The following is a 12,933-nucleotide window of genomic DNA, read 5'->3' on the forward strand; positions in this document are numbered from 1 at the left end:
TAATAAAAGAGAAAAATGGTAATTGGCGTACGACGATACCCTTTTCATTGGCTAATCAGGGCTATATGCAAATTACTGCCAAGATTGGCAGTTAACTGCCAACTAAGATTGGCAGTTAACTGTCAACTAAGATTGGCAGTTAACTGTCAACAAGATGGCGGTTAATTTGCATATGTAGGCACAATGCAGGGAGGTGAAAGGGAAAGCAGGAAGAAGCCCCCTGCCACTGACAGTGATCGGAAACCCAGGGGTGAGCTAAGAGCTGGGGGGCAGGGCAAAGGCGGCCCTGGGGCCGCCTTTGCCCTGCCCCCCAGCCATGATCGGAGAATCAGGCGCCTTTGCTGCCCTGGCCAGTGATAGCAGGAAGTAGGGGTGGAGCCAGCGATGGGAGCTGGGCACGGTCGAAGCTGGCAGTCCCAGGAGCTAGGGGCCCCTTGCCTGGGCCTAAAGCGAAGCCCACGATCACGGGGCCGCTGCAGCTGTGGGTCCCTGCTGCCCGGGCCGGACACCTAGGCCAGAGGCGTCAGGCCTGGGCAAGGGGCCAATCCTGCGATTGGAGGGTGATGGGGGTCAACGCCTGAGGGCTCCCAGTATGTGAGAGGGGGCAGGCTGGGCTGAGGGACACTCCCCCCCCCCACCCAGTGCACGAATTTCGTGCACCGGGCCCCTAGTTTAAATATAATGACCACCCCATGGGGTATTATCCTCAGTGTAGAGGCAAGGGACTCGAGGTTCAGCAACTTCTTCAAGGCCAACCAATCAGGAAATGCAGCATGGGGAGTGAGTCTATGCTGTGATAAATCTATTGTCCTTCAGTTCCAAATTTACCCTTCTATACTCTGTTTTGTAACCCTACAGAAGAATTGGCACTTCTGCTTTTTCAGGGGGATCCTGAAAATAGGGGGCACTTCCAGGAAGGCTTGCTGTTACTGTTGACATCACCCTACCAGTGGTTTCTTACCCCAGCAGTGGTGCTTGGTTCCAGCTGTTTCCCTAATACCATCAGCATGGGGCCTCTTCCACAGGAGTCAGAGTTATTGCTCCACCGGGTCCCTGTCCAGGCTTCTAGGTTCTATAACTCCAACCTCTTCCCTTTGTCCCTCAGCCCCAGGAGTAGTAGTTTCTTCCTGCAAGTACTATCTCTATTATCTCAGCATTCCCCCTTTACTTCTCCAGTCCTCCAGCACCCTATGTTAGATTCTCTCTGTAACAATAACTAGCCTAGTTTCTGTTTCCCCATGAGGACTCTGGCTGATATAGCACTTCCTATTAACTATGTGCCACCTTGGAATCAGCCTGACAGTTGTTTTAGGGAAGGCAGCTGAGGAATCATGCAGACATCGTCAGCTGGCTTCGTTGGCACCACAGCCTCACCAATGCTGGAGAAGAAGTCTCTTTGGAGGCACCTGATGCTCTGCAGAGGTGGGACCAGGGGTGGGGAGAGGTACCTTCCTCCGAGGAACTCTCTGGGAGACAGATGGGCATCACGAAGTCATTCAGCACCGGGCCCTTTGACAGCTCCACCAGAGCCACATCATTCTCAAATGTGTTGGGGTCATACTGGGGATGAAGAAAGATGTGTTTGACCCTGAGATGCTGTTCAGTCTCGTCTGACCGGTGTCTCCAATGTTTACCTGGAAAAGAAGAAGGCACATGAGGCATGGAGGTAATGGAGGCACAGAGGATAAGGTCACACTTACTCCCTGGCAGCCCTCTGTCTCATCTAGTTCATGTTTCCAGCCTTAACTCTTTAATCATCTTCCCCCAGCAATCCTGTCCTACTTGCCCTTCTCCATATATTCTCGTGGGCTCCCATTTCTGTCTTTCTTCATGAGTTGATCTCATTGTTTTATAATACTCATTCCAAAGCTCATCACCACATGTTCAAATCATATAAGCACCCTTCTGGATCATGTGCTGCCTCCTCCATGAAGGCTCTCCAATTCTTGAGTTTGATTTTTTAGTTAGAAGTCTTTTCCCTATGAACTCCCATGACATTTTATCTGTTTTTCTCCTATAGAACTTATTGCTTTTTCTCTTATACTAGAAGTCTCCCTGCTTATATTTTATTACTTTATTAGACTGTAAGCTCCTTATGGGCAGGAACTAGGTATTAATTATGCTGTGTCTTTAGATCCTGGCATAATGTCAGCAGGGAACTAAACTGAATTAGCTGGTAGTATTGGGGATGCAATTGTATATGTATCACTCACTTGAAATCATAGATTCATAGAAGCCTGAAGTGTCTTTGGAATTTATCTAGATTGGCTCTTTATTTCCCCATTGTAAAACTGAGGCCTAGACTTCAATGACTTGCTCATGGTCCCTGCACCTGGAAATCATTGCCTTGAGCTTAGACTCAGGTCCTTGGACTCCAGTCCCAGCTGGTTCTTCATCCCAGGGATCCTGTCCTGATGAATGATTGAGTGGACACACCCCATTCCCAGAACCACAACTGGCTTCAGGAATCAGCTTGCCCCTCACTCACCCACAATGATTTTGAAGTCAGAAGGGCTGAGCAGGTAAAAGTCGTGGAGGATTGGGTCCTCTGGATCGAGCGAATGGTGGAGGCAGTGAGCCGCCGTCAAAATCCAGTTGGAGCCTGACAACAGAATTGTGTACACACAGTGCCTTGGACTGCCCCAACTTGTCTCGAGCTGAGGCCTTCAGATTACTCTAGGGCACCCTTCGCCATTGCATTTCAAAGCCTCAAGTCAGACACTCATATTCTAATCTGAAGATGAGGAGTTGAATCTGTGCTTTTATTTGCCTATTCCAACCAAAGCTAAGGCTGAACAGCTTTAACAGGGTTTCAGTGCCCCCTTAAACCCATAGGGTTGGTGAGCTCCAGACAGGCCAAAGTGGGTCCACAAAAAACCTTGTGCTCACTGGCTACTCCTCTGGCCTTGTGGTCCCTGGCCCAGCATCAACAGCCCCATCTGGAAATGGCTTATAAATGCAGATTCTCAGACCACCACCTCAGACCTATTGAAGCAGAATCTGCCTTTAGTAGGGAAATCCGGGAATGTTAACAAGATCCTTGAGTAATTCCTAGGCACACTGAGGTTGTAAAAGCACTGACATATCATGCTGCTTCCTAACTGTGGATGCACATTGGAACCACCTGGGGAATTAAAAAAAAAAAGAAATAGGAGAGACCAAGATGGCAGCATAGGTAAACACTGGAAATTGCTGCCTCACACAACCACTTTAAAAATACAACTAAAAGACAAAACGGACATCATCCAGAACCACAGAAAGGCTGGCTGAATGGAAATTCTACAACTAGAAGGAAACAGAAAAGCACAGTGAGACTCAGAGGTGGTTCGGAAGTAAAGTGCAGAGGTACGGAGGCGCACGTGGAAAGGGCTGGCAACTGAGGACACGGCTGTCTTTTTCAATCTGGAGGGAGTCTCAAGCTCCCAATTGCTCTGAATTCCAGTTCCAGGCGAGTCTCTGGGGACTCAGACTCATACGGGGAGAAACTGAACTATCTGGCATTGGTCGCAACTTGAGAGTGGCTTTCTCTCAGAGGTACTTGCAGAGATTACCGGGACACTGAGATGTGGGGCCTCTTAGGGCAGGACTGAGGATCAGCCATAGCTGCTTGCTCCACCCTGTTGATCCCCTGAGACCCTGCCCCATCCAATCTGTGCACAGAGGCTTTTGCATATGAAAGGCCTGGCCCTTTGCAATCTGAAAATTACCTAACAAACTGCAGCTGGGTCAGAGTGACCCAAAACTTCCAAAAGAAGGCCCAATGCCCCACAGCAGCTTGCATTGCTTCACAGCTGGGCCTCATTTGGGCACCTCCAAACCCCAAACAAAGAAGAGGAATCTGCAGATCTCTTCGTAGCTCCTGCTGGCTAGCCTCAGGCAGAGGCTAAATTAGCACCTCCTTAGAGATCCAAGAGCCAGTGTACCCAGTGGTCAGAGTGGAACCATCCAGATTACAACTCCTCAGATCCATAAGGGACACACTCAGGGGGCAGACTCAGTGAGCACTAAAGCCCCACAGAAGCAAGTCTTGCCCCAGAAGGGTGTCTCCAGCACAGAAGTTCTTCCACTGCAGACACAGCTGATTCTCACAGCCAATTGGCCTGGAGGTCAATTCCTCCCAGTGATACCAACAACAATAAAGGCTTAACTACAAAAAGACTGTGCACAAAGCCCACAAAGGGGTGCACCAAGAGTGTCCACCTCAGGTAATTGGGGAGGCTGAGCCACTGGGCCCTATAGGACACCTAGCACAGAAAGCCATCCTATCAACACAGGGAAGCATAAAAAATGCAGAGACAAAGAAACAGGTCACAAATGACAGAAATGGAGGAAAGCAAACTACAGGATATAGAGTTCAAAACCACACTTCTAAGGTTTTTCAAGAATTTTCTAAAAACCGCCGATAAATTTACTGAGACCCTCAAGGTTATGAAAAAGGTCCAACTAGAAATTAAGCATACAATGACTGAAATAAAGAATATTATACAGAGTTCCAACAGCAGACTAGAGGATCTCAAGAATCAAGTCAAAGATTTGAATTACGAAGAAGCAAAAAACACTCAACTGGAAAAACAAAAAGAAAAAAGAACCCAAAAATATGAAGATAGTGTAAGGAGCCTCTGGGACAACATCAAGCATAGCAATATCTGAATTAGGGGGGTGCCAGAAGAATAGAGAGAGCAATATATTGAAAACCTATTTGAAGAAATAATGACAGAAAACTTCCCCTTCCTGGTGAAAGAAATAGACTTACAAGTCCAGGAAGTGCAGAGAACCCCAAAGAAAAGGAATCCAAAGAGGACCACACCAAGACACATCATAATTAAAATGCCAAGAGCAAAAGACAAAGAGAGAATCTTAAAAGCAGCAAGAGAAAAACAATCAGTTACCTACAAGGGCATACCCATACGACTGTCAGCTGATTTCTCAACAGAAACTATGCAGGCCAGGAGGGAGTGGCAAGAAATATTCAAAGTGATGAATACCAAGAACCTACAACCAAGATTACTTTATCCAGCAAAGCTATCATTCAGAATTGAAGGTCAGATAAAGAGCTTCACAGACAAGAAAAAGCTAAAGGAGTTCATCACCACCAAACCAGTATTATATGAAATGCTGAAAGGTATCCTTTAAGAAGAGGAGGAAGATAAAAAAGGTAAAGATAAAATTATGAACAACAAATACACATCTATCAACAAGTGAATCTAAAAATCAAGTGAATAAATAATCTGATGAACGGAATAAAATGGTGAATATAATAGAATCAGGGGCATAGAAAGGGACTGGACTGACTATTCTTGGGGGGAAAGGGGTGTGGGAAGAGACTGGACAAAATCGTACACCTATGGATGAGGACAGTGGTGGGGGGTAAGGGCAGAGGGTGGGGTGGGAACCGGGTGGAGGGGAGCTATGGGGGTGGTGGTGATGAGGAACAACTGTAATCTGAGCAATAAAGATTTAATTAAAAAAAAAAATAGTACCTGGCCCTGAAGCCAGACCAGCTAAGTTATGGGAGTGTGGCCCAGGCACAAATATGTTTTAAAGTTCCCCAGATGATACTATTGCAACCACTGCTCTGATCCTAACCTCTCATCTATACTAATTAAAGCCTAGGTGGCCCTGTGCCCTTGCGTCATCACAAGATGGCCACCCTCACGTCATCCCAAGATGGCCTCCCCCATGTCAACACAAGATAGCCACCACAAGATGGCCACCCCACGTCATCACAAGATGGCTGCCACAAGATGGCCAGTAGGGGAGGGCAGTTGTGGGCAATCAAGTTGGCAGGGGAGGGCAGTTGGGGGCAATTAGGCCGGCAGGGGAGGGCAGTTGGCGGCGATCAGGCCATCAGGGGAGGGTAGTTGGGGATGATTGGGCTGGCAGGGGAGGGCAGTTGGTAGCGATTGGGCCAGCAGTGGAGGGCAATTGGGGGTGATAGCACCAGCAGGGGAGCAGTTAGGCATTAATCAGGCCAGCAGGGGAGTAGTTAGGGGTGATCGGACTGGCAGGCAGAAGCGGTTAGGAGCAATCAGGCAGGCAGGCAGGTGAGTGGTTAGGAGCCAGCAGTCCTGGTTGTGAGAAGGATGTCCGATTGCTGGTTTAGGTCTGATCCCTGTGGGGTCCCAGATTGGAGAGGGTGCAGCCTGGGCTGAGGGACATACCCCTCAGTGCACAAATTTTGTGCACCAGGCCTCTAGTTTTATATATATGAATCCTGAGGCCTGGAGGAATGTAGGGATCTGTAGGGTCACTCAGAAGTTTAGTAACAGGCCAGGGCCAGACCCTGGGTCTCCTGACCATCAGCTTAGAGCATGTCTTCTATCTCAGCTGTCTTTTCCTCTTAGTGGACCAGTTCCTGCCCTTTGTTTAATATAGTGTCAGGCTTTGGCTCATCCTTTAGGTGAAGCATATGATAAACTCATAAGTAACTAAAACTATAGTCATAACCAGGATGAGCCAAAAGAAAGAAAGGCACCAGGGTTTTGGGGTGTGGGTATCAGGTCGGAGTTCAGAGTCCCAAGCAGAGGTACCTTTTGGGAACAGGTTTTAGGCTCTCCTTGGCCCTTTCAGGAGCAGCTATGTGCTCTGGCTACTGGGTTCTAAATAGAGCTCAATGCAGGTCAATCTCTTTGTCTGGAGGCATTTTTGAGCTCTGTCCACAGCCAGGGACTGTTTTTTGTTTGTTTGTTTGTTTTTTAAATATATTTTATTGATTTTTTACAGGGAGGAAGGGAGAAGGATAGAGAGTTAGAAACATTGATGAGAGAGAAACATCAACCAGCTGCCTCCTGCACACCCCCCACTGGGAATGTGCCCGCAACCAAGGTACATGCCCTTGACCGGAATCGAACCTGGGACCCTTCAGTTCGCAGTCCGATGCTCTATCCACTGAGCCAAACCGGTTAGGGCCACAGCCAGGGACTGTTGACCAAATTTTCCATGTGGATAAAATGGGATGAGAGAGCCATCTCAGAGCAAGGCTCTGGAGCATTTAAATGAACCCAGGGGTGTGCAATGGGAAGTCCAGAGATGTGGCGTTGCCTCCCAGCTCTGCAAATACTCTTGGAGTCCCTGAGCCATCGAAATGGTGGTACTTTCCCTCCTTCCTCTGTCCCTCAGCCCCTTTCTTGCATTCCCTCCTACCCTGCACTCCCTCTAAAAAATTGAATACCAGGAGGAGGAGAGAAATTCTAGATTAGGAGAGCTGTGCAGGGTGGAGCATGGGAGAACTCATAGCATGGTCGAGGATAAGCAGACTTCTAACATCTTCAAAACATGACAGGGAATAAACATGCAGTAGATACAAATAAGCATTGGACACAATGTTCATATTTAAATTTCTTTGGGAAGAACAAAAATTTAATGATCCACTGATTTTGAAAAGCCTGAATAAAATCAGAAAAGCTGGTAAAGTTAAGAGAACTAAATAATTAAACTTCTATAATATACAATTTGGTATTATGGGAGGGAAGAGCAAAATTATTCTTAAAATAAGACCAACTTTGTATAGGCACTGCATCGCTCTCTTTTGAAATTCAGTAACAGTTCTATCAGTATGATTGAACTTGGGTATATTAATGATATTTTTTCAACATTGAAAATAAATTTAATTTTGTCCTTTTTCTTAAAAATACCAGTGAAATTTTGTCCTGTTTATTACATGGTCATAGTAGAACTTTTATAAGGTGGAATGATGCAGTGTTTATTGTTTGCACTAGCTTATGGGACAGATATTTATGCTCCTCCCTACATTTGTGTTGAACAGATACAGATTATGTGATTGGAAAGGAGAATCCAACAATTAACAGTTGACATTTTAAGAGTAATGTTTAAAAAGCTTTACACCTTTTTACAATTTGGAGATGAAAAGGCAGGCTCCGTTTTTCTACTGTGTGATAAAAACTGACTTAAAATATTTATAAATAGAGTCAAGAGTAAAACTGTACAAATTTGCACATTGAAAAGTGCAACAAGTTACTTTGATTGCAGTACAAATATTTACTGCTCTAAAAATTGAAGGCTTAGCCAGGCAGATGAATTTTTAAGTGAATCAGTTGTTGAAATTATTGGAATTAACTGAGCCAAAGTGATTCTGCATTCTTCATCTATTTAGTTAGCACTTTGTATCATTATATATCGTTTACAATACATGTATAACTTGTAGCTATAATCATTTGTGCCATTAAAGCTCTCACAAAACCGTTAAAAAACAACAACAAACAAACAAAAAAAGAACAAACAACAACAACAACAAAACAGCTACCTCACTGAACCCTGGCCTCTTGAGTCACCCTCCTTTTCAATACACATAGCCTCTGGAGAGAACATTCTAGAACATGCTTATAAGCCTGCAATGGTGTTCAGGATAAAATATAAATTCCTAAGTGGGGCATTCAAGGCCTTTTTAAGAAAGTTCCCTCACTTCTCCAGGGTGAATTTCCTGGTTTTCCCTGCTTCCTGTCTTTCTGTCCCTCTCCCTCCTTCTATCCCTTGGTCCTCTCCCCTGCCCATTCCTCACAGGGCTGCCCCTGTCACCTGTAGTCACTCTGTGCCTCTTTGGGAGGCTTAATAGGGTGGTAATACTCACCTTTGTGTTTGTGGAAATGTAAGGATCAATTTCTTGAGGAGGAGGGCTAATTCCTGGTTGCCCTTCCACATTTCCCATGGTGTCCAGACCTGGTACCTGCCCTTGGGGATGCCTGGTGGGGAGCTGTCCTCACCTGACTGAACCCTGATGGAGGTGGGTTAGTGAGAGGCGAGACCAGCAGCCCCAGGAGCTGTGTAGGCAGATGTGAACCCATCCAGACCTTCTTCCTCTGTGATGGGATCAAGCCAGGCATTGGCTGCAGACTCCAGAGTGCTATTACTTTTTCTTAGGATGTCAGAGCTGGAATGGACCTTAGGACATCTGGACCCAATTGTGGCAGGAAGGTCTGTCAGCCTTTCCTTTCCTACCCTTGCTCCCACTCCCACCACATTTAATCCGTTACAAAAGCCTGATGACTCTATGTCCCAATGCTTTTGAATCTGCCTCATTGCCATCCCTCGGCCCCTGTCCTCATTCTGAAGCTAATGACTTCCCTCCTGACTACTGCAATAGCTACCTCACTGAACCCTGGCCTCTTGAGTCACCCTCCTTTTCAATCCACATAGCCTCTGGAGAGAACTTTCCAGAACATGCTTATAAGCCTGCAATAGTGTTCAGGATAAAAATATAAATTCCTAAGTGGGGCATTCAAGGCCTTTGTAAGAAAGTTCCCTCACTTCTCCAGGGTGAATTTCCTGGTTTTCCCTGCTTCCACAGCCTTGGCATACCTTGCCTTTGAGCCATGTGCTGTAATCCATGTTTGAGGGGCTGACTGTCTGATCCTTCCAAGTGCCAGAGACTGACCAGGACTCAGTAGGTGTTTGCTGACTAAAGGAGCCAGCTATAACAGGAACACATATCCCCTGGCCCCAGCTGAGGGCCCTTTCTACAACACTATACTTTTTGGCCCTGGTGTAGACAGTGGTTCTCAATGAAGAAATATTGATCAGTCTACCTTTGCTCCCACACTGGTTCCTAACCCTGGGTTTCCCACCCCTTCCACCTTCTCCTTACCTAGAAGGGAGCCTCCACAGAAGGGCTGCCCATTTGGGTGTGACAGCATGGCAATCCAGGGGGTGGTTCCCTTGTCGGCCGGGCGCCCATTGAAGATCCTGGCTATCAGCTTCCGGGAGAACTTGGGGAGCCCACACACTGTGGTGGCCAGGGGAGAGGAAACATGTCACACTCTTGGCTCCATCCTGTCCTTTGCCAGAGCTGCCAGCTCATTACTCTCTGTTTAGGAACAACTGTTAATTTTTGAGCTCCCAGCATCCATGGCCCCATTCAGTGACAGCACATCAATTTTACTCTGGGATTTGCTCTTCCCCTATTCCCAGTCCATATATCCTGAGTTAGAATGACTTTATCTCTGGTTTTAGAGGTAGGAATGTGACCCAGACCCGACTGATTCATGCCTCTCATCCCCTGGTCACAGCATTTGCTCTGAGGTGGGAATGTAACCTTGGCCTGACCAATGAAAGCCTGACTTGGGGGTTAAGCATATTAGAGAGACCTTTCTCTGTTGGGGTTGCTAAACTACTGGTTATAAGCCCAGGTCTGCCAAAGATCACTTCATGGAGAATCTGCTGAGAATAGCGATACTAATAGAAAAAAGTGGAACTAGAAGATGAGGAGGAAGCAAGGGAGAGATTATATCCTGATATTTGAAACCCTTGATCTAACCATACCTGAAGCCTTTTGGTATAGACTTCAATTATGTGAGTCTATAATTCTCTTTCTCACTAAGCTAACCTCTTCTCCCCATTCCCAGCAGATACTCAAAGCCCACTGGGTGGGAAGTTCCCCAGCCATCCCTCACTCCATCTGCTTCCTCTGTCAACTTTCTTCTCTCCAGAATTAATTCCGGGCTTTGGATCTCCTCACTTCCAAACTCTTGAGGACCTGGCTTTATGGATTCTTATCCCTTTTCTGTATTTTGCAGCTCTCCTTTATGCCTCCAAAACAGGGTCAGGCCTTCTCATCCTAAAATCAAATTTTTACCCTCCCTGCGTCCCATTCATTTCAAAGTGTCTCCTATTCCTCCCTTCCGTAGCCACGCTTCTGGGGAGAAGAGTTGACAGTTTCCACATCCTTCCTTCTCCTTTGAGGTGAATTTGGAAGAAGCACCATGCTCTTCACATACTTGGAAGTAAAGTGGTCATTTGAATAGTTAATAGATACACAAACATAGATGGAGATAGAATGGCTCTGGGCCCATACATGGAACTTAGTGATATATACATGTATAGGGAGATAGATACTATTTGAAATTTTATCTCATGGATTCTTCATCCCTAGGAAGTTTTCTTGCCCTGTGACTCCTCCCTATTGAAGCTGGAGCATCATTGTTTTAGGTGAGGCTAGGTACAACTTTGACTTTTGAAAGAGCAAAGTACAAACCAAAGTCTGGAAATACAAGCTTTCATTTGAAGAGTCAGGGGCTGTGGTAAAACATTTGTAGGTCTCAAGGAACCACACTGGGAGAACTGAACATATAATTTTTCTATAAGCCACAAAGGAGGAAGAATGTGAGGGTAGTGTCCTGCCTCAGGAAAAGCTAAAAACCTCTCCCATGCTCCTTATCTATCTCTCCCCTTCCTTCCTTCCTCCTCCCCTCCCTCCCTCTCCAGGTGGAAGGAGGGGAGGGGAAAGGAGAGGAGAGGGAGCAAAAGAGAGAAGGTAGAGAAAGAGTGAATGAGAGAAGGAGGGAGAAGAAAAAGGAAAAGAGGAAGAGGAAGAAGGAGGAGGAAAGAGGAGGAGAAGATGGAGAGAGGAGGAGGGAGAACGAGAGAGGAGGAGGAGAAAGGGAGGATTAGGGACTTTAAACACCAGCATGGGGCCTGCTCCCTGGCTATTCTTTCAGAGTTGACAGTGGAGCCAGGATGCCTGTCCCTGGGGAATGTCCAGCCTAAGTTGTTCCTCTGGACTATCCTGTGACATTTGAACTGCTAAATACTTTTTATCTCTCTTGACACTTTTCCTCCTTGGCTTCTGAAGCACTTCTCTTCCTGTTTCTGATCTCTTTTTTTTGTCTCTCTTGTTTCTCTTTATGCCTCCCATGCTGGTATTTACCTTGTTCTGTCCTCACCCCCCTCCCTTTTTTTTTGCCTGCAAACTTCCAGTAGACAATACTATCTGCTCCCATGCCATGACACTACCTATACACTGATGGATTTCAAATCAGTGTCTCTAAACGCCCCTCCTCTGAAATATCTCTTTCCTCATCTCCAGCTGGATGTGCTCATGAACTCATCAAGTACAGAAAAACCAAGCCCTGGTCTCTACCCTTCACCAACCTTCTCCTCTTTGTTATTCAGATGTCTGTTAATGCCTGCATTTAACGTCTGCACTGGCCTCTTCTTTGTTGCCTTCCTTTCTTTCATCCCCATATTCAATCACTAAGCCAGTAAAAAAAAAATCACCAGGGGAAACAGAGAGTAATATGTCTCTTCCACTCCATGTCACAGTGTGCTCTCCGTGTAACCTCATGACCCCTCAGTGTCTGAATATGTCACAACACACACAGTCCAAATATCTAGAGGAAAGTAAAAATATGAACGGTAATAGAACACAGGACATGATAATCCTTGAAACCAGCTACACATAGTTTAGGATTGTTTCAGCTCCCAACGGTGTAGAAAGCATGATATTGTCATTATAATACAAACTCCAAACCAAGGCACGGCATGAGTGCATCCCATGGCCAGCCCTTACTAACAGGCTACCTTGTGCTACCCCCACACCTGCACTATTTCTATGCCTAGACACCAAGTTCTGCTGAACACACTGTTTAAATGTTTTAAAACTCTCCGCCCCCACATCTGTGTTATCATAGCTCTAGGTTTGGTGGATTTTCACCATTTCCCTCCAGAATGATTGCAGTAGCTTCCCAACCTGTTTCCGTAGCTCAGTTCCTCCTCACAAGCCACTTTCCACACTATGCTGCCCACCTTCAGACTTGCTGATTCAGAATTTCCCAGGGGGATGGGGAGGGAGGAAGGGAGGGAGGGACCCAGGAACCTGCATTTCTAACAAGCATCCCAGGTGATTGTGATATACCCCAAAGTAGAGAGTCACTAGTTTCAGGACAGAGTGCAAACATAGAATGGCTTTCAAGACTCTTTCCACTCTCCCTTAATCCCCACTGCTCTCACTCTACTCATGCCCACTTTCCTGCTTGATCTTTATCCATTCTGCCTGTGCTTTCATCTCCCAGTACAGCCTTTGCAACCTCTCTGCAAAGCTCCCCCAGACCCCCTTCAGCTGTATGGATTTCTTCCTCTTTTTAAGTTCCTGTAATGCTGCCATCTCCACTTCTTTTATGACACTTAACTCCTCTTGCCTAT

General features: G+C 46.3%; 2 protein-coding genes across 2 annotated transcripts in view; one reads left to right on the plus strand and one right to left on the minus strand.

Annotated features, from left to right (window-relative positions):
• Nucleotides 1–12,933, plus strand: part of LOC132230218 (kininogen-1-like) — a 433,809-nt gene that overhangs the window by 376,791 nt on the left and 44,085 nt on the right. The window lies entirely within an intron of this gene.
• The window catches only part of MASP1 (MBL associated serine protease 1), a 65,768-nt gene that overhangs the window by 4,953 nt on the left and 47,882 nt on the right, over nucleotides 1–12,933 (minus strand). Inside the window, exons 11-13 of the mRNA XM_059687321.1 lie at nucleotides 9,602–9,739; nucleotides 2,489–2,602; nucleotides 1,449–1,634 (exon numbers count right to left, since the gene is read on the minus strand). Coding sequence (XP_059543304.1) covers nucleotides 1,449–1,634; nucleotides 2,489–2,602; nucleotides 9,602–9,739 — 438 coding nt within the window. The remainder of the gene's footprint in view (nucleotides 1–1,448; nucleotides 1,635–2,488; nucleotides 2,603–9,601; nucleotides 9,740–12,933) is intronic.

This window comes from Myotis daubentonii, chromosome 3, assembly GCF_963259705.1.
Source record: "Myotis daubentonii chromosome 3, mMyoDau2.1, whole genome shotgun sequence".
Classification (NCBI taxonomy): domain Eukaryota; kingdom Metazoa; phylum Chordata; class Mammalia; order Chiroptera; family Vespertilionidae; genus Myotis; species Myotis daubentonii.